The sequence below is a fragment of the Strigops habroptila genome, chromosome 5 (genome assembly GCF_004027225.2).
Source record: "Strigops habroptila isolate Jane chromosome 5, bStrHab1.2.pri, whole genome shotgun sequence".
NCBI lineage: Eukaryota > Metazoa > Chordata > Aves > Psittaciformes > Psittacidae > Strigops > Strigops habroptila.
The window spans coordinates 17,968,713-17,986,814 of NC_044281.2; the positions used below are offsets into that span (position 1 = coordinate 17,968,713).

Sequence of the window (18,102 nt, forward strand, 5' to 3'; positions counted from 1 at the left end):
GACGTCATTACCGAGGCAGAGAGAGAGGGAGGAAAATAAATTTAAAAAAAAAGGAAAATATGTGGGTGAGCGGTTAGCACCGCTCGGGGACGCGGTCCCAAATAAGCGAGCCCTGTTCTCCGAGAGGAAGGAAGGAAGGCGCTGCCCGGCAGGCTTGGCGCTGCCCCTGCTCCTCGGGCCGGCGGCCATCGAGGGGCCCCGAGCCCCGAGAAGTGACGCCTCCAGCCCTCACTTCCCCGCTTCGTCCTGCGGTGGGAACCAGCTTTTTGGACAGACACCCCCAGGAGCTCGGGTCCGCCCTATTTTGAAGAGAGACGCAAAATTTAGGTGAAATATAATATGGGCCCCGCTAGAGCCACGTGTGACCATCTGGTGTGAATTGACAAAAAATACTTGTGGTTACATAAAAGGCATCGCAGGCTCCTTCCCCATCACACTCCACTCCCCCCCGACCTCCCCATCTCCACCACGATTAACTTGCTTTGTCTAGGTGACCAGCCCTGCTGCCCCACACATGAGTGCCCGGACGGGCGCTAGGCCGGCAGCGACACCCGCGCCCAGGCAGGGGCCCTGCGGACTGGAACACACACCTTTGGGAGGCTGGCGGAAGCTCAGGGACCCCCGCGCAGCCGGAGGACAGGCAGGCTGGGAGTGAGAGAGGCCCGGAGGGGGCACACAGATTTTTGGTGCTACAAGGACAAACAGAAGCAAACGCAAAAGCCCATAGCAACAAAGCAGCAGGAAGGCAGGAGGCCAGGCCAGGCAGTGTGTGTGGCGGGATGGCGGCTGCAGGGAAACCTCCTCACTCCGCGGAGAGGCGCGGAGGGGCTGCTTTCCGCATCCACGCCAGAGCCCCCCTCACGGGTCAACAGGCTCACGGACCAACACCGCCACTTGCGTGGGGCTGCAGTCCCAGCAGCCAAGCCGCGGTTCTCCACTGCCGGGGGGCGCGCAGAACAGTACGCGGGTCGCGGAGCGCGGGGCGCGGCGGAGGCGCTAGAGTGGAGCGCGGGCTCCCTCTGGCGGCACACGACAGCAGGCAGCGCCCTCCAGCCCCGCGCTGCCCGCGGCTCCCGGGCCCTGCCGCCCGCCCGTGGTTCAGGAGAACCCCGAAGGGACACTGCGGGACACCTCCCGGCTCTGCACTGCCCCGGCGGGGCCTCGGCCTGAGCGGCCCTTCCTGTGCTCGCTGGGTTTGGGGTGGTTTTCTTCCTTTTTATTTTTTCTTTTCTTTCCTTTTCCCTCCCCCGTTTTTTCCTCCCTTTTTTCTTTTTCGGTTTTTTTTTTTTTTTTTTTTTTGTCAGTCGGACTTTACAGAGCCATTTTCTTAGCACATTTCGGTGACCCTCCTTTATTTTTTTGCCAGTGCTATAATTAACTACATACAAAGAATGCTCCTCGTTTACACATGGCAGCCAGGAAAGACGCCTGAGCTTTGAAGACTGCTGCTATCGCGTTTTCGATCATGTTTCCCCACATATTACACCACGAATTCTCCATGTGTGGTAGTTTCAGAGTTACACGTTTTTGTCTTTAACATGTTATTTTGTTTGCCCATACATTTATGTATTTATGGATTGATTTATGTAAACGAAAGTAAAGATGGATCTTTGTTCATTCCCCCCCCTTCACGAAACGTGCCTGTGAATTATTCGGTATGATGCGTGTGCACGCGACTGTGCATATGTACAAACATATATTGACACAACCAACGGGTAGGAATTAGATTATTGTTCAGTTTGACACAAAAAGTCATTTCCATTGGAGAACCGCGTTTTGGAGTTAGAGGCGTTTGGTTTTCTTTCTGCCATTTTGAAACAAACGTACACCATATTAGAAATAGGCAAACAAAGGGGGTGTGTGTGTGAATAGACAAGGTAAAAACTGTCAATCTGCCAGAAATAAAATATTTAAAAGAGACGGTGTGGACTTGGCGACAATTTCTTACTAGAGCCTTTGATGGAATCAACATAATAGAGTGTTGTGTGGCAAGGATATTGTTTACGTGTTGTTAGTTATAATCACCCCCCTCCATGATTATTTTCGCAGACAAGGAGGCTAACATCGCAGTGGAAGATCCAATAAAATACATTTCAACAAATCGGCGGACTTTGTAAAATCTCTCAGTTCAGTGACCTTCGGGTCCTTTTTGAGTCTGTTGCCTTGGCCCAAAGCTGACATATTGAAATTTATAGTTCAAGATTTTAAGGCCTAGTTTGTCTGCATTTTTTGGCCTTTCCCCCCCTTTAACAAACACAAACATCAAAATAAGGTGGTTTCAAAGAAAAGCGCCATAGCATATCGTAAACTCATTAGGTCCAGACGTCTAGCCATCTCAATGGTTTTATTATACCACGGTTCTTCCTGTTTTAAAAGAATTATAGGTATCTTCTCGACAATGGATGGGAAGCAATGCAACACCTTTTCCTGGCACTGCAGGCTTTTGCCCTTTTTTTTTTTTTTTTTTTTTTTTTTTACTAAGGTAAAAAACATTAAACGCCAGGTCTCTCAGCTCTTCCCTTATTCTTGAATTAACCGAACTGCTCGTAAATATTTACGGGTCCTTCATTTTAATGGTTGCTCTTTAAACAAAGCATTTTTTACAATGAACTTCATCTCAATTATCTTGATAAAGTCATGTGTGTTTATAAATGCAGAAGGCAGGAGACACGTTGCTAAATGAGCTGTCGCCAACAAAGCCGAATGTTTGGAAGCAGCCGCGTCCCCCCAGAGCTCTCCAACCTCCAGATTGAAGAGCGCAGAGGTCGGAAGAGGCCCCCCATGAATAAAATAAAAGAAAAGTTTAAGAGAATAGGCATCATTTTTCTCCATTGGTTCTGGAGGACTGGTGCGGGAATATTTCCTAAGTTGTCCCAAGAGGTGGCTGGTGTTTCAGAGAGCGCTGGTACTCCAGGCGCTCGGGAGTGGTACGCGGCCCGCGCACCTACACGGGGCGGCCGGAGCCGGCCTCGCCGCCGCTGCCCTCCGAAAGCAAACGTCAATTAGGCGAGAGCGGGGAGTAAGTGATTTTCCTCCGGCCTTTGTGGCTGCCAGAGGTGCTGCCGGCCCGGCAGGGCGGCCGGGCTTTCCCGCTGCCCCGGCCCGGCAGCGCTCGGCCCGCGGAGGCCCCGCGGGAGCTGCGCGATGGAGTCGTCGGCTCGAAGAGCATCGCGAGGGGCGCACAGATTTGTCCTCTCACCGCAGAGCTGTGGTTCGGTCACGGCAGACTTTATTGTGTAATAACTGACAACAATTACAACAGGTCTGTAGTTCGAGACACGGGGCGGTTAATTAATACAACAGTCACCGGGGGCAGGGTCGCCAGCTAGCCGGGGGACCGGGAGGCGTTAGGCCTATTGCGAACGGCTTCGGGGATGAGAAACCTCCTACCGGTGCACTAAGGGGAGTGGGGGGGGAATAACTCGTGGCCTCTCTGTGGCATCTATTGAGAAGGAGCGAAATTCAGACCTAGAAAGCAGAGGTTTTGGGAAAGGTTTCCTCTTAGTAAATAGTGGACAACACAGCACCCGCATTGATTTAAGCCACTGTAATTTAATATGTATTTTATTACCGTAATTATAATTAATTTCCTTACCTTTATTTTGGCAAAATAACTATCTAGACTACATCACTTTTAAGGAACATGTCAAACATTTAACATCAGATAGAGTTCCCAAAGCTAACGTGCACTCACAATATCAACCAAACGGTCTGGGAAGGAAGGGCGGGGGATGAAGCGACTCTGCAACACACGTTGGCGAGCAAGACAAAATTTCCCAAAATACCTGACATAGACCACGTTTCACTTCTAGCTAAGGAAAAAAAGAAAAAAAAAAAAGACCAGATTGATTTAATGTTCCTGGGGGGGGGGGGTGGGGGGGGGTGGGTAGCGGGAGGAGGAGGAGAAATGTATGTGGGGCTGAGAGTACAGGGGGAGAATAAAACCAAATAAACAAAAAAAAAAAAAAAGAGAAAAAAAGAGAAAGAGAAAAAAATAAAACGACCCCCAGAAAAACCCAACCAAAATAACCCTTAGCAACCAAAAAAACCAAACCCAAAACAAAACCCCAAACCCCCAAACTCAAAACTAAAGCAGTATTCCCCAACAGCGTTCCTAGCCCAGCGTTAGTCTCCTTTATTGCCTTTCTCCTTGTTCATCTTTTTCATTTTCATTCTTCTGTTCTGAAACCAGATTTTGACCTGTCTTTCTGTGAGATTTAAAATCCTAGCTACTTCGTAACGGCGGTCTCGGGTGAGGTACATGTTAAAGAGAAATTCTTTCTCCAGTTCCAGAGTTTGATACTTTGTGTAGGGACAACGCTTTTTCCTCGTTGAACGAGCGTGGATCCAGTTTGCTGCAGGATTATCTGGAAGAAGGGAGGTATATAGGGAGCGGGGACCGGGGGGGGGGGGAGGAGAGAGAAAGGTCGTTAAATTAATTTAACGAAGGATGGACTGTTTTCACAACTTTGGAGGAATTATCATAAAAGCCTTAATGCCCCAGTCTGTTTACTGTACAAATGATGTCTTGATGGTAGGTGGTTATGTGGAGTCTTTTATGGGTGCTTGTTGCTGCTTGCGCTGGGGTAGGCGTCTAGACGTTTTTATAGGTTAGTAAAACTATCAGTTTTGCACATTCGAGCCTTACAGGTTTCGGCAATAAATCAAAGGGGCAATTTCTTTCTTTCTTTCCTTCTTTCTTTCTCTTCCTCTCTCTCTGCCCCTCTCTCCCTCTCTCTCCCCCCCTATTTTTTTTTTTTACTTACTTGGGTCAAGTTGCTGCTGTTTCTCCTCCTTCAGATCGCTGCTCGGGCTGGGGTTGTGGCTGCAGGCGGCGGGGTCCTTGGAGCTGCCGGCAGCCGCCTTCTCCCGGGGCTCCTGGAGGAAGGAGTTGCACGTGTACTCGGGCACACCGATCCCCTGGGACTCCCGGGACGAGGAGCACTCAGTCCTTTTGGAGGAGGAGGAGGAGGAAGACGAGGAGGCGGCTGCTCCCGTCTCCGGCTTTATCCCGTAGTGGCGCCCGTTGGAGGAGCCGGAGGTGGACGCGGAGCCGCCGCCGCTGCCGCCTCCGCCGCCGCCGCCGCCGCCCGGGAAGCCCGGGAAGGGCTCGATCCAGGAGCGCACGTAGCGGCCGGCGTCGGCTGCCCCTAAGTGGGGCTGGTGCATGTAGGGGTGGTAGATCCCGGTCATTGCCGCAGACGGCTGAGGGTGAACCGTGGACCAGGAGGTGGAGAACACGGTGGATTTTGGTGCAAAGCTACAGGAAGAAAAATCTGAACTCTCTGCAACACCTGATGGCCTGGAGGTCGCACTGTGACCTCCCTGGACGAATCTACTCCCGTAAACTTCTTCGCTTTCATGGCCTATGAGAGAATCGACATAATAGTTACTTATGGTGCCACTAGACGACATTTTAGGCTCCCCTCGTAGACATATAAAAGGTTACACTGTTAACTGTATATGATACCCTCCCGGAGAACAATCGTAGTATTTTGCAGACTGCAACCCTCAACCATTGGTTGCGCAGCCCACGTGATCATATTTACCAATACTGCGAGTAAATCAATCCGCTAAACTGGGGCTGCTGTGATTAAAAAAAAAAATCATCATCAACAACGGTCCCGCACAGCGCGCCCGGACCGCGCCGGGGCCGCCTGCCCTGCCCGCCCTGCCTGCCCGCCCTGCCTGCTCCCTTGCCCACCCCCCCTTCCCGCATGCCCTGCCCGCCCTGCCTTCCTTGCCCGTCCTCCCTGCCCGCTTGCCCACCCGCCCTGCCTTGCCTGCCCTGCCCGTCCTCGCTGCCCGCCCTGCCCGCCCTGCTTGCCCTGCCTGCCCGGGGCGCGGCGGGCGTGGCCGTGCTGGCAGCCCACGGCCGCGGCGAGCGCGCACTATTTCTTCACCTCCTTTGAGTGATTTCTGCCATTCATTTCTTAATCAATGAGAGGCAGGGTGTTTAAATAAATCCAACAGCCTTGGCTTGCTAATCAGACTCCAAGCTGCTGAGGAAACCCTCTGGGAAAGGGGGATTCTTGCCTGTAAAAACAAACCATCGCAAGCTGGGACTGTAACGACTTCTCATAAAACAGGAAAATGTTACAGTAAAAGCACATTGCGGTACTTCCATATTTCAGAGCATGTGCGGGTATTATTATCCGCTCCCCCCCACCCCCTAACAGAAAGTTTCCATGGAAAGGATATACTTTTAAAAAGAGATGCCCATTGTGTTTTTTTAAAACAGGTGGAAGACCTCTGTAATGATTTTATGCCTTTCAATAAAAATTTTATGAGGTGTATTTGATTATAGATTAATGTGTCCCTAATAAAATGGACGGATGTAAACAGCAAAGCCTGTGTCTACGAGCACAACTGACGTGTGACTGAACACACGCTCCTGTATCTGCGAAACTTTGGGGCTACGCAGCCCCAGCGCAGCCCCCCCGGCCGTGCCCAGCGCTGCCCAGAGGAGGCCGCCGGGCCCGGCGGCGGGCAGCTCCGCAGCCCCGGGGTAGGGGCCGCGCAGGCGGGCGGGCAGGCAGAGCTGCCGCTGCCCCCCGCTCGCCGGTAGAGCTGCCTCCACCGTCCCTAGCTCGGAGGGAGCTGGGCCGGGCCGCGCTGGCCACGTTCAATGCCTACGTGAGATTTTTGTCCTCTTTGCTTTCTTTTCCTTCCCTTCCCTTCCTTCCCTCCTCTCCCTCCCTGCCCGGTTACCCTTCCCCGAGCGACACGGTGCCCGGTTATTACGGAAAACCAGATTACCCATGGTCTCCTGCCCACGCCTGCTCTGCCGAGCGAGGGACGGCGGCTGTGCCGGGATCTGGAGGAAAGCACACTGTTAGTGGGGAGCTCGCCGAGGGCACCAGCGACAGCAGCGCTGCGAAAACACTTCCTACTCCAGGGTCGTTATGAGGAAGGGAGTGAAATTCCTGTTTATTTAATGATTTATTACTGTCTGGGGTTGTTTTCTTCCTTTTTTCTTCTCTTTTTTACTTTTTTTTTCTTTTTTTTCCCAGTTGTTGTTGTTTGTTTGTTTCTCTCATCTCACTTTAGTATTTTCCTTTACGTTTCATACTTCTATTTTTTTCTCTAGAAGCAGGGTTTCTGATATGGCGAAAAGTTGCCCCTCGCTTTACACAGATATAGATTGGTAAAGCGGGCAGATTAGAGCTAGCCTTCTTTTTTCTATATACGTTAAACACTTGGTATGGAGCCAGCTAATTACTTCCCACTGCTGAAACTTCTTTGGTGATGTAGCCAGTATCTTTAAAGGAAAAGAAAAGACGTTTCAAATGTATGTAATATTTAAAGAGGGTTTTTTTGGGGGGTGGGGTGGGTGTTGAACACCGGTTTTGTTGTTTGTTTTCGAAACGAGGGCAAGCACAAAATACCTATGGGCTTGCGGCTCCCGCAGCTTCAAAATTATGATGTTTTGGTTTGAGGAAAATATACCTCTGCCCTACGAGTAAACGTGCACATGAGGAAGTATTGGCCTACATGTAAGTATTTAATTGATATAAATTTAAATCTCAGCAACAAAAGGGCAACACCACCAGCTGCAACGTGAGCAGTACTAGTGCCACCAAGTCAGACAATGTTGGCACTATCTTGCGTTTAATTTCTTGATTTAGAAACTGCTTAGGGGAGGAATGGCCCCTGACGGGGAGCGAGCTGTTTTCCCAGTGCAAACAGTAGCCGCGCTATTTTTCCAGTACTGTTTGAAGGTGAAAGCATGCCCAAGTATTTGCACTTCAATTTGAAGTCATGTTCATTTGCAAGCCATTTGCAGTTCTGCTGAGTATTTCTGCTCACACAGGCACTCACTCGCTCCCTGTCACACACACACCCTTCCTCAGCTTCCAATGCAGAGCCCTGCGAATAACATTTTTCAGCTACATACAGAAAGGGTTAAGAGTCGTGAACGTCATTATCTGGATGTGTTCTACTAAAATGGAATTGCGCGAAATAAAACTGTGCAAACAGAAACTGTGCAGGATGACAAAAGTAGGTCTGAAGAGGCCGGTGTACTTTTGTAAGCACGCTTGGGAGCGTTTCTGCTCAAAAAAGCCAACCTTGCCAGACGTTTGAGGGAACATTTTCCCAACCACCATCTTCTGAAAGCTCTTGAGCTGATCAAGAACGGAACTCCTTAACATTTAACTTATGCCCAGCTTTGCATTTGGTATGATGGGGTTCTTTCGAGAGAGTAAAGACACGAAATCAAAGTCTACACATTGTAAGCACGCGGTGACTGATATTTTTTAGATCAACATGAGAACGTCAAATAAAATGACATACATATTGCTGACAGCTTGTAGTAGAAAGAATTTTTATCACTTACCATTTATGAGTTGATTGGATGAGGATGTCCAGTTGAGGTCATATTTTATTACGGTTTTATTTTTGTTTCCTCCCCACCCCCCCGCCCCTTCTCTCTCTCCTTTTTTTTTTTTTTTTACATTCAGTTTGTCAGACTGAGAACATCACACAACATTTTATCAATTAATCGTTTGTTTACGGGCACAATTATAAATGAATCAGGTTTACATCATTTCCCGCCCCAGTCTCCACCCCACCCCTAAAAATGGAAGGGGAAAGAAAAAAGAAGGGGGGGGGGGGAGAAAGAAAGAAAGAAAACCAGGCAGACACACACAAAGACCAGAAAATGGTAAAGAAGGTACGACAGTCCAAAAAGCTGCTCATAGAGGAGGACCAGGAGACCAACCTGCATCCGTACTTTCAACATTTGTAGAAAACCAAAGGAACCGCAGTAGTTTACAGAGTTTATTGCATTATACATGCGAACAGAACATGCACAAGAAGGACATATTGCTGCTGAACGACTACTATTCCACATATGCACCACAAGGAAATGTCTACAATGGAGAAGAAGGAAATATTCCATTTTACGAAGGACAATCTCGAAGTTCATTTGCGAGGATAGTTACATTATAATGTGCTTCTTTTTCCCCCCGCCCCCAAAGTTTCCCTCCCCCCCCTCTTTTTCTTAAAGTATTGAATGTACTCCAAACGTTATGGCCCGTGTAACAGCCCCACATAAATACCATTTTGTTAGTAAAAACATGAAAAAGTCACATTGCTTGGATGTTCGACAGTTCCAATAAGTTAAGACCAAATGATAATATTCAATAATAGTTACCCTGCATTACGATGAGAACAAAAATAAATTACACGTGCTAGGTTTTATATATACTCATCATAGTAATACATATTCACTTGCAGCGCTAAAAGAAGGACGAAGAGTCACATTCTATCAGAAACAAAACAAAACAAAACAAAACTGGGAAATGCCGGGTTTTGCCAGAGTCTCTCCTGCCTTTAACAAGTGGCGGTGCTGTGCCCACTCCTCACTGGTGTCCCCCCCGGGGTTAGGGTTTAAGAGAAGGTCAGATTAGCGGTCAGTTCCCGGATTCGGTTCTCCCTGCTCATCTTCTTGAGCTTCATTCTGCGGTTTTGAAACCAAATCTTGACCTGCCTGTCAGTGAGGTTTACGCTCTTACTGATCTCTAGACGGCGCTCTCGAGTGAGATACATATTGAATAAGAACTCTTTCTCTAATTCCAGTGTTTGGTGTTTAGTGTAAGGACACCTCTTCTTTCTGCCACTCTTTGCAGTTAGCCAATTGCTTGTCGGAGTATCAGACTTGATTTCCTCTATCAAAATCAAAGAAGGAAAAGAAGAAGAAAAAAAAATCAAAAATACCTCAGGCTGTTAAGAGTGTACCCTTGGCCATGACCCCTCCTCTGCAGTGTCTGGCAGATATGGTGGATGTGGGCACTAAACAGGGCTCGGGTGCGGGGTGGGCACCGGTAGGGGACCCGCTGCCAGGCTGGGCTTGCCCGGCCCTGCCACCCGGCCCCTGCCTGCGGCCGCCCTAAACTCCTCCTGCCCCGGCCCGCAACGGGCTCTCCAATTCTCAGCTGGCGTTCAGCATTTCAACAATATTTAACCTGCCATCAGCCCCATGGCCGGATTTTAACGGGTCTAGCCCCGCCATGGACGCCTCCTGTTCCCACGACACTTGCTAGGAAAATATCCCAATCACGAAATACCCTCGCTCTGTATTTTGAAGCAGCATCCCCCCAGCCATCAGCTGAATTACACAAGCACACCTAGGAACAGACATGGCCGTTTTGCCAGCCAAAAAGACACACAAGAAATTAAGACCCTCAGCTAGGATTTTTTTTTTCTTTTTTTTTTTTTTTTCCATTTTCCTTTTAGTTTTTTTTTTCCTCCCCGCCAGAAAGAAATCTGCCCCACATCAACCTAGACCTGGGATGTTAAATATAAATCAGATAAAAAGAATCTCCATGCACACGTAGGGTAAAAATCGACCTAGAGGTTGTAAAGTACATTTTGATATGAGAAAATTTCCCTTTTTGGGATTCTTCGACACACGCCGTTCAAAAGGAAGGCTTCAGTGCACTTTTAAAGGAAAAATAAAATCAGAATACCACCACCTTTAGCTTTCAATCTCATTTCAAAAATACTGTAGCACTTTTGGAGACCAACGCAAGGTTATCTAAAGCACCACACTGAAATATTCTACCTTTGGATCAGACAGATAGCGGGCTGCTGTTTTCATTGTGCGTTTGTTTCCAACTTTACCCAGCCTGGTAGCACCTATTCCTCACCTATTTTAATAGGATCGTAATTAACTTCAAATGCAATCAAACCGAAGTAAGGCTCAGTGAAAAAAAAAAAATTAAACAAAAAAAAATCAGCAAAATCTTACCAGAGAAATCTTGAGCTGGTCGTATTTTACAACCTCCAGACCTGCTTTTTTTTTAGAGGTATGGGGCTGCTTTTGGCTGCTGCAGCGCACTAAGGAGCAGACGGCTATATTCCCCGCATCACGGAGGCTGTCTGCAGGTCTGCATGCACGGGAGAGGCAGACCTCTACAGAAAATCCCTGGACCCTTTTGTGTGGCATTTTTTTTGCCTGCCAAAATCTTCAGCGACACAGCACCTGCAGCCCGATACTCCTTAGCATTAAATGTGATGGCTGTGATGCTCGTTAGTATATTCGAGCCTGCTTTATAGTGCTGGCGTGTTGGAGTTACACCACGGCACGGCTTAAACTCGGTAATACAGACCTTTACTCTCCTTCTCCTGGACTTCTGGGCTGGACACGGAGCCTTCAGGCAGGCAGCTCCGCTCGTCTTGCAACGTGGACTTGGGCTCGGGACTTTCCACTTGAGAGACTTTAGCGGTGCTGTCTTGGCTGTTCGGGTTTTCATTCATTTTCTTTTCCAGCTGAAGTTGAGCAGATATCTGCGGTTTGGAGCTGCCGCGAGGGTTTAACTGTAACATTACAGTTGAACTCGTTTCAGGGCTATTATTGTACTCTTGGGTTTTCCCAGTGGCGTAGGTCTGGCTCAGTCTAAAATATCCTGGGACGGGAACCTCGGGGTTCTCAATGGGGCATGATTCAGACACCAGCCTCTGGTAGGAAGGGACGTCTGCAGAAATGAGTTTGGATCTCTTATCGGAATACATGCAGCAATTGCTTTCTTCTTTAATATTTGTAGTGAAGGAACAAGTGGGGACCTGCTGTGTAACAGGTTGCTCTATTCGACAAGATCTGTTCGGGTCTGTCCAAGTGTCTACTTGAGGTATATAAGGATGTACATTCATACCCATATTTTGGTGATTAACTTCTCTTTTAGCCAGAGACGGAAGCAGTCCACAGGTTTGCATCCCATACGTCCCAATGTCTGTGCTAGGTGGCATATACATGCTGGCGCTGTTGGAGTAGAAACTGTCACTCCTGCACGCACTGATGAGAGAATCTACTAAAAAAGTATTAGCGGCAGGAGAGCTGTTGGGAAAGGACATTTTGGGGCGGAATTTGAGGAAGAGAGATTGTGTCCTTTGTAGGCTGACATCTCTAGGAAAACATTCCCGTGTAATTGCGGATGCCTCCGCGCGACCACATGACAGCCGGGCCAATGGCAGCGCCCGCCGCCCCGCGCCCCGCCGCCCCGCCGCTGACGCGCCCCGCCGCGCCGCCCCGCCGCGCCCCGCCGCGGTCAACAGCGACCCCTAGGCCGCCGCGCCGGCACCGCACCGGCCCGCCGCGCCGCGCCCGCGCTGCGGCAGCCGGGCCGGGCCCCCCGCCTCTTACCGCCGCGGAGGCTCCGCGGGCACGGAGCACACACAGCCCTCACCCCCCCCCACCCAACACCACCTCCGCGGGTGGCACGGCTGGCTGAAAACCAACCAGCCGCCTGTCCGCCATGGCTCCCGTGAAAGCCCCGCGTCTGACAAGTGCGGGGACAAAAGGTTGCGGGATTTATTAATGCGTATTAAGGAGAATCAGGGGCGATCAATAAAACCCTCATCTACATTCTTGGGCTACTTGGTAATTTTCTTGCTTCTGAAGCTTTTTCAAGAGTTATACCCTCTGTTGCCGCGCACGGGAAGATATTTTATTAACAAATCAATCCAGACTTTGTAAAGGATAAGATTAATAGTTAAGATTTAGCATAATGGCGTTCGCGTTATGAATTATTGAAAATTATACTATTGATTTTTTTCCTCGCTGCTAACCGAGAAGGTCAATTTTTGTTTTAACACAAATCGTCAAATATTAAAAGCTAGACTTTTGTCATAACTCGAGTTTTATAGGGAAGCCACATTCCTAAAATTATTTTACAATGCTCTCGCCCGACCGCCTGGGAAAAGGAAAAAAAAGGGGGGGGGGGGAAATTTAAAAAATCTGGGTTGTTCGCTTGTCCTGCAAACCTAAAGCATCATAAAGATAATTTCTCCTTCTGTGGTATTACTCATTAAAAAACATACAGAAACTCATATCCTCACTGCAACTCTTCCAGCAACTTTTTCTTTCCTTGTCTTGTTTTCTTTTTGAAGAAGAATGACAAATGCATCTGTGTGATAAAAAAAGAAAAGAAATACCGAAGGCAACAGCAACTGTCTACATGGCAAACCAGAGTTTTCCGCCCCAACATTTTAAACCTGTTTTACTGTTTTTCCCCCACTTCCTACCTCTATCTACACCCAGAGCTATTACATTTTAAATAGTGAAGGTGCAAACTGTTTATTACTCTTTCTCCCTTGCTTTTCTATTTTTATTTCCCCTCCCCTTGGTGTTTTGGTGGGGTTTTTTTGGTGCTTTTGTTGTGTTGGTTTTGGTTTGGGGTTTTTTGTGTGTGTTGTTTTGTTTTGTAGGGGTTTTTTTTCTTTTTTTTTTTTTTTTTAACTGTTCTTAGAGTGGGGTGTTTCTTATCTGGGACTGATGCTGTCAAGGACTCTCATAGAGACAAAGTGAACTTGTTGATAATTTTTGCTTCGGATTCCCCCGCCTCTTTATTTTGGGCCTTTCTACCATCAAAACGCCCTTTCAGGTCCCCAAAAGCAGTCAGCACGTGGAAAGATTTTTAAAAATTTAAACGCTCCTTTCGCACGGAGGAAAACACGCGTTTGCCACCAGCGTGGGTTTGAATTTTCCCCCGTTTCTTGGCACTTGGATGTTTTGCTCCTTTACCGTACACTTTGCACTGCTGGAAACAATAACCCTATTTAAAATTTCGCTGTGGCAATGAGACAGACCCTTTAAAACCTTATCGCAGCTGTTCAAATACAACATCATTGTCAGGTTAAGAGCCAGTGTCTTTTATAGCTGCAGTCTCCGGCTCCTGGCTCGCCGGAGAGTTTAAACATTACCTTCGGCATAGTCGCTGCTCTCCAGATCTTCCTGCAGCAGCATCCCCTGCGCCTGGCGCGGCCCCTCCGCAGGCGCGCTCCGCCGGCGCCGAGGGTCGAGCTCCGCCGGGATGGCAAGTTAAGATCATTATCAGAGCCATGGCTAAGATTTCCCTGCGCCAGAGGAGGAGGAGAAGCTGCGGCGGAGCCCACGACGCTCCTTCCGAGCCCCGCATCCCCCCCTCGCTTTCCAGCAATTTCCTCTTCTGCAACAACAGCCCGGACAACCCACAGAGTTTAAAGAAACAAAATACTATTTTCCTTGACGCAGCTTAAGACTCGACTGTTAAATCTAATCAGGAATTTTATGCCCATCAAATGGCTCTTTCATAATCTTTATTTACACTTGCAGAAAAGGGGGTCCCAGAAATATCCCAGCTGAAGTGTTAGGTCAGAGCTCTGCAGCAGGTTTCGCCCGGCAGCAAAGTTAAAACAATAAGCAAAGACTGGGCTTGCCTTCCACGCCAGCCCGGGCCGGTGCTGGGGGAGCTGACTGCTCGGCTCCTGATTAGACATGAGGGGTCTTTGATTTTTTGAATTGAAAATATGCATTTCTCGCATGTCACTACACGGGAACTCAGCTGATGGTTGCTATGATAATGACTTAAATATCGTATTCAGGACTGGCAAACGGGTCTGTAAGACCCTTCGCTCATGATAAATCATGAGGGGGTTTAAAAGAGGGCAGCAATTTTTTATTATTGAAAATGAGCAGTAGGAAAGTTGAAGTTTGATGTAAATAGAAGTTGAATAAACATGCGAAAGCCACTGGGGAACTGGGGACTTAGGCTCTGGGCATTTAATGTCACTCTTGTTTTAAATCATATTAAAATGGAATCAAGTAATTAACATTAATAAATAAATCAATATTGTGCAATAAATGAGATATACAATCTACATTAATATAAAGGTTTGGCTCTCAGAGCCCCATATTTTTTCCTACGAGGGAGAAAAAAAAAAAACACCAATGGGTCCATGCAGATGTAAATTACTGTTTGTAATAAAGCATAGGTGGACATTACAGTTTCCTCCTCTAGCAAATGTCAGGGCTAAAAACTTGAGGTTACCAGACGTGGCAGCAGGGCTTAATTTTCATTGCCTTATCTTCCTAAACCTTATTACTAGTGATATGATTATTATTTCTTGTCTCGGCTGTGCTGAGGCTTCTCATAGTTGCAATTTGCTGTGTTTGTGTCTCATTATAGGAGGGGGATGGGAGCGAGGTACGAAACAGGCTAGATATTTTGCAGATGCCTTCAGTAACAAAGGTGTTGCGGGAAATATCTTATTTTAAAACCAGGCTGGAACCCAGTAAGCTTTTAGTAAAATTCCTTTCATTTACTCCATTTCAGCATTTTATTTAGGGTGTCTTTAAAGGCGGGGATTGTATATTTTATGCCACGCTGTTATATTGCAGGAAGATTGAAGAATAGTTTTTATTTCAGGAAAAAAAAAAAATTGGCTACGATATTGTGTCCTTTCTTCTTTTAATAATGCAACTGTCACGTTGCCCAGATTTCTATGTGCCATATTTTCATAGACAGTCGGCGTCTGGGCTGAGGGCTCAGATTCTCCGGATTTTTTGACCGAGGGCGGGGGGGGGTGGGGTGGGGTGGGGAGACGGGACGGGGGGGTACGGGGCATACTGATGACATTATGCCTTTTCCTAAATATGAAAGCTTATAAAATAAACAAAATAGCACACTGGCCATTTCTTCGAAAGTGTTTTTGAGATGTGGGGATCACACAGGATCCCAGACTGTCCTCCCAGCTTCGCCCGAAACCTCAACCCTTCCTTTATTGTATTTCTATATTTCTGCGGACACAGAAGTGAGTATCTGCTACGATTAGATTTTAGCCTGTAAGTTGGCCGCCGATGCAGCCCTCAGCCTCGGTATTTGGGCTGCATATTTAGCTTTCGGCAGATTCCTGCCGCATGTGTATTTTAATCAGAAAATAAGCAAATGCCCTTTTCGTTCTCCTTAAAGGACAAACCCATAGACACTTGGAAATAGCTCACAGCCTTTTCTATCCAAAGGAATAAAACAGAGAAAGGGGTGGAAAAAAAAAAATATAAGAGGTTAGAGGCTAGTGGAGAATCATCGCATTTACATGATGATCCAAAAAAGAGGAAAGTGGCTTTTCCATATTCTGGTATATAGATTTTTTTTTAATAATACATCCTGGCTTCCATCACTCGTTCGCATTCGCTGCGATCGGCCTCACTGTAACTGCGAGCGGTTAAAGCGTCTCGCATGAAGGCTGGTGGGTTTGGGGTTGGTTTGGGCGCTCACAAGGAGCACTCCCAAGCCAAAAAAAACAAACACAAAAACTTCGCTAAACGTTTCCTTCTCGAAATGAGTATCTCCACCGAGAGACCAGGGGATTTTCCTTCGGGATCCGGCTGCGCCTGTAAGGACTACCTTTGGCGTCAGGGATCCCAAGGATTTCAGATTGTACAATGCGATTCTATTACTGATGGAAAGGCTATTTCTAGGAAAGTGTTAACAATGAACTTCTAAAACCAAACCAACCCCAAGCCCCAACAACACAGCAGACAAAGTGCCAGCAAATGCTTTCAGGAGAGACGGGGCTTTAAAAAATGCGGAATATGGCTGACACAACGTGAAATAGATTTCGATGAATTCTGAAAATAAGCAGAAAGCAGCGAAGCCCTTTCTTTCCTCAGATTCTGACCAAAACTACGCACTGGAGGGAAAAAATAAAGCAGAAAACCAACAAAAACCGGAACATGCTCGGTCACTGGAGAGCATCCAGGAAATTCATAAGCTTCACTTTAATTTTCTAATCTCTAGTTTCATTTTAATAGATCTCCATAGTACTTTTAAAGAGAGGGATTTCATTCAGCAATGCCTTGGCAAAGTGATGTTCGGATATTAAAAATATCGTCTTTTTCCTTTTGTCTCTCTCTCTGTCTTTTTAAAAAATAAGCCCTCTTTAGGATCTAACGTTAATCTCGCCTTAAGTAAAATATGTTTTCAAAATTATTCTTCCTGTACATAAAGGTTTATTTTAAGAAAAGCCTGGATTAAGAACCGAAGATAAACTGTGGAAACGCACTGGGTTTGTATTACTTTTGTTTCATTGGCGTTAAGGCTGTCCTTAAAGGAATAAATAGATTTCCGTTGTAGGGAACGAATTCGGGATATCACTGGAGTTTTGGCGGTTTGGGGTTTTTTCCCTTAAAATTATGGTGGGTTTTTTTAAAGCTTGGATGCATTATAAAAGATTACGACCAAATTTTTTTTTCTTCTTCTTTAAAGTGGCGTATTTCTCCATCACGTCACAGTTATGGGTTATTTGTTTAATAAATCTTTTTGATGCTTTATTTTCTCATTTGGAAGGCCCTGAAATCTTATCGTTACTTGTATATTAGCTATTTTATTAGCAGTGGGGTTATTCTCAGGGAGCCGGGCGGCCGCGGGCGTTGCAGCGCATCGGAGCGCCCCCCTGTGGCCGCTGCCCGCACTGCAGCTGCCGCCCGCCTGCCTCTCCTGGGGCTCTCTTCTCTCCGCGGCTCCGTCTGCTCCCGATCACGGGTTTCTCTTGTTCTTTTTAAATAGAAAAGTAACCCTGCTATCCCTGAGAGTTTATGCAAGATTATATATGCTGGGTTGTTTCGGTTTCCGCAGCCCTCTTTTTGCTGTGTCTTAGCATTTTAAAGGCGTATTAATCCGCTGAGGTAGACTGTTAAAGCGCTCCAGGGAACAGAAAAATCAAACGACTCGTTCTCGCCCTGCGGATTAAGGCTCGGGAGAGACGCGAGAATTTTGCTATAAGGTCAGGCGAAACGCTGAGAGAAATTCCCCACCGCTTCTCGCTTTTCTAATTAATGGGCTTTGTAGAGAAACGCACGGCCGCAGAAAACCTGCATAGAAAGACCGTCTTTCTCCTTACCTAACGAAGCATTTCCTACAGTCCACCTATTATCATTCTGAGCGGAAAAAAACCAAACCAACCCAAACCCAAACCCTCTTTATGTTATTTTTAGACCTTAAAAAAGAGAGATTTGGGGCGAACTCCTGGGCGCGGAAAGGAAGGGCGAGGGACGCGGGAGTCGGCTGGCCAGGGTGGGCGCGGAGCAGAACGGGGCACGCTCCCGCCCGCCGCCGAGAGCTCACCTCGACCCGGCCGGGGCTTTCTCTGCGTTATGATGCATTTGCTAATCCGGCCAGCTATGCGGTAATAACTGTGTGTGTGTGGTTGTGCGTGTGTGTGAGAGAGGGAGGGAGGGAGACACAGAGAGAGAGAGAGTGGGTGGTGGTTGAAAATAACAGAGGAACCTTAAGGCGCCTAATTATTCAGAAAGGTTAAAGGTGATGACCTTGACATTTTGGA

At 47.5% G+C, this 18,102-nt stretch overlaps 2 protein-coding genes and 1 long non-coding RNA gene across 5 annotated transcripts; all 3 read right to left on the bottom strand.

Annotated features, from left to right (window-relative positions):
- Window positions 1-3,207: 3,207 nt before the first annotated feature.
- HOXD9 (homeobox D9) lies at window positions 3,208-6,910 on the bottom strand. 3 transcript variants are annotated; one of them, XR_003991717.1, is made up of 4 exons: window positions 6,760-6,814; window positions 4,767-5,366; window positions 3,695-4,367; window positions 3,208-3,468 (listed from the first exon to the last, which is right to left on the bottom strand). XR_003991717.1 is itself a non-coding variant. In XM_030488705.1 (3 exons), exons 1-3 carry the CDS (start codon window positions 6,761-6,763, stop codon window positions 4,126-4,128), a joined length of 846 nt encoding a protein of 281 aa, XP_030344565.1. In that variant the 5' UTR covers window positions 6,764-6,910; the 3' UTR covers window positions 3,208-4,125. The 3 variants fall into 3 exon arrangements, 2 of the variants coding, with proteins under 2 accessions (XP_030344565.1, XP_030344564.1); XM_030488705.1 differs by having other exon boundaries at window positions 3,208-4,367; window positions 6,760-6,910; XM_030488704.1 differs by lacking the exon at window positions 6,760-6,814 and having other exon boundaries at window positions 3,208-4,367; window positions 4,767-5,660.
- Window positions 6,911-8,765: 1,855 nt separating this feature from the next.
- On the bottom strand, window positions 8,766-11,950 carry HOXD10 (homeobox D10). The gene is made up of 2 exons (XM_030488706.1): window positions 11,115-11,950; window positions 8,766-9,671 (listed from the first exon to the last, which is right to left on the bottom strand). The coding sequence occupies exons 1-2, from the start codon at window positions 11,854-11,856 to the stop codon at window positions 9,394-9,396; spliced, it is 1,020 nt and encodes a 339-aa protein (XP_030344566.1). The 5' UTR covers window positions 11,857-11,950; the 3' UTR covers window positions 8,766-9,393.
- Window positions 11,951-12,623: 673 nt separating this feature from the next.
- LOC115609044 lies at window positions 12,624-13,915 on the bottom strand. The gene is made up of 2 exons (XR_003991718.1): window positions 13,705-13,915; window positions 12,624-12,908 (listed from the first exon to the last, which is right to left on the bottom strand). It is a non-coding gene; the product is annotated as an uncharacterized LOC115609044 (long non-coding RNA).
- Between the last annotated feature and the right edge of the window lie 4,187 nt (window positions 13,916-18,102).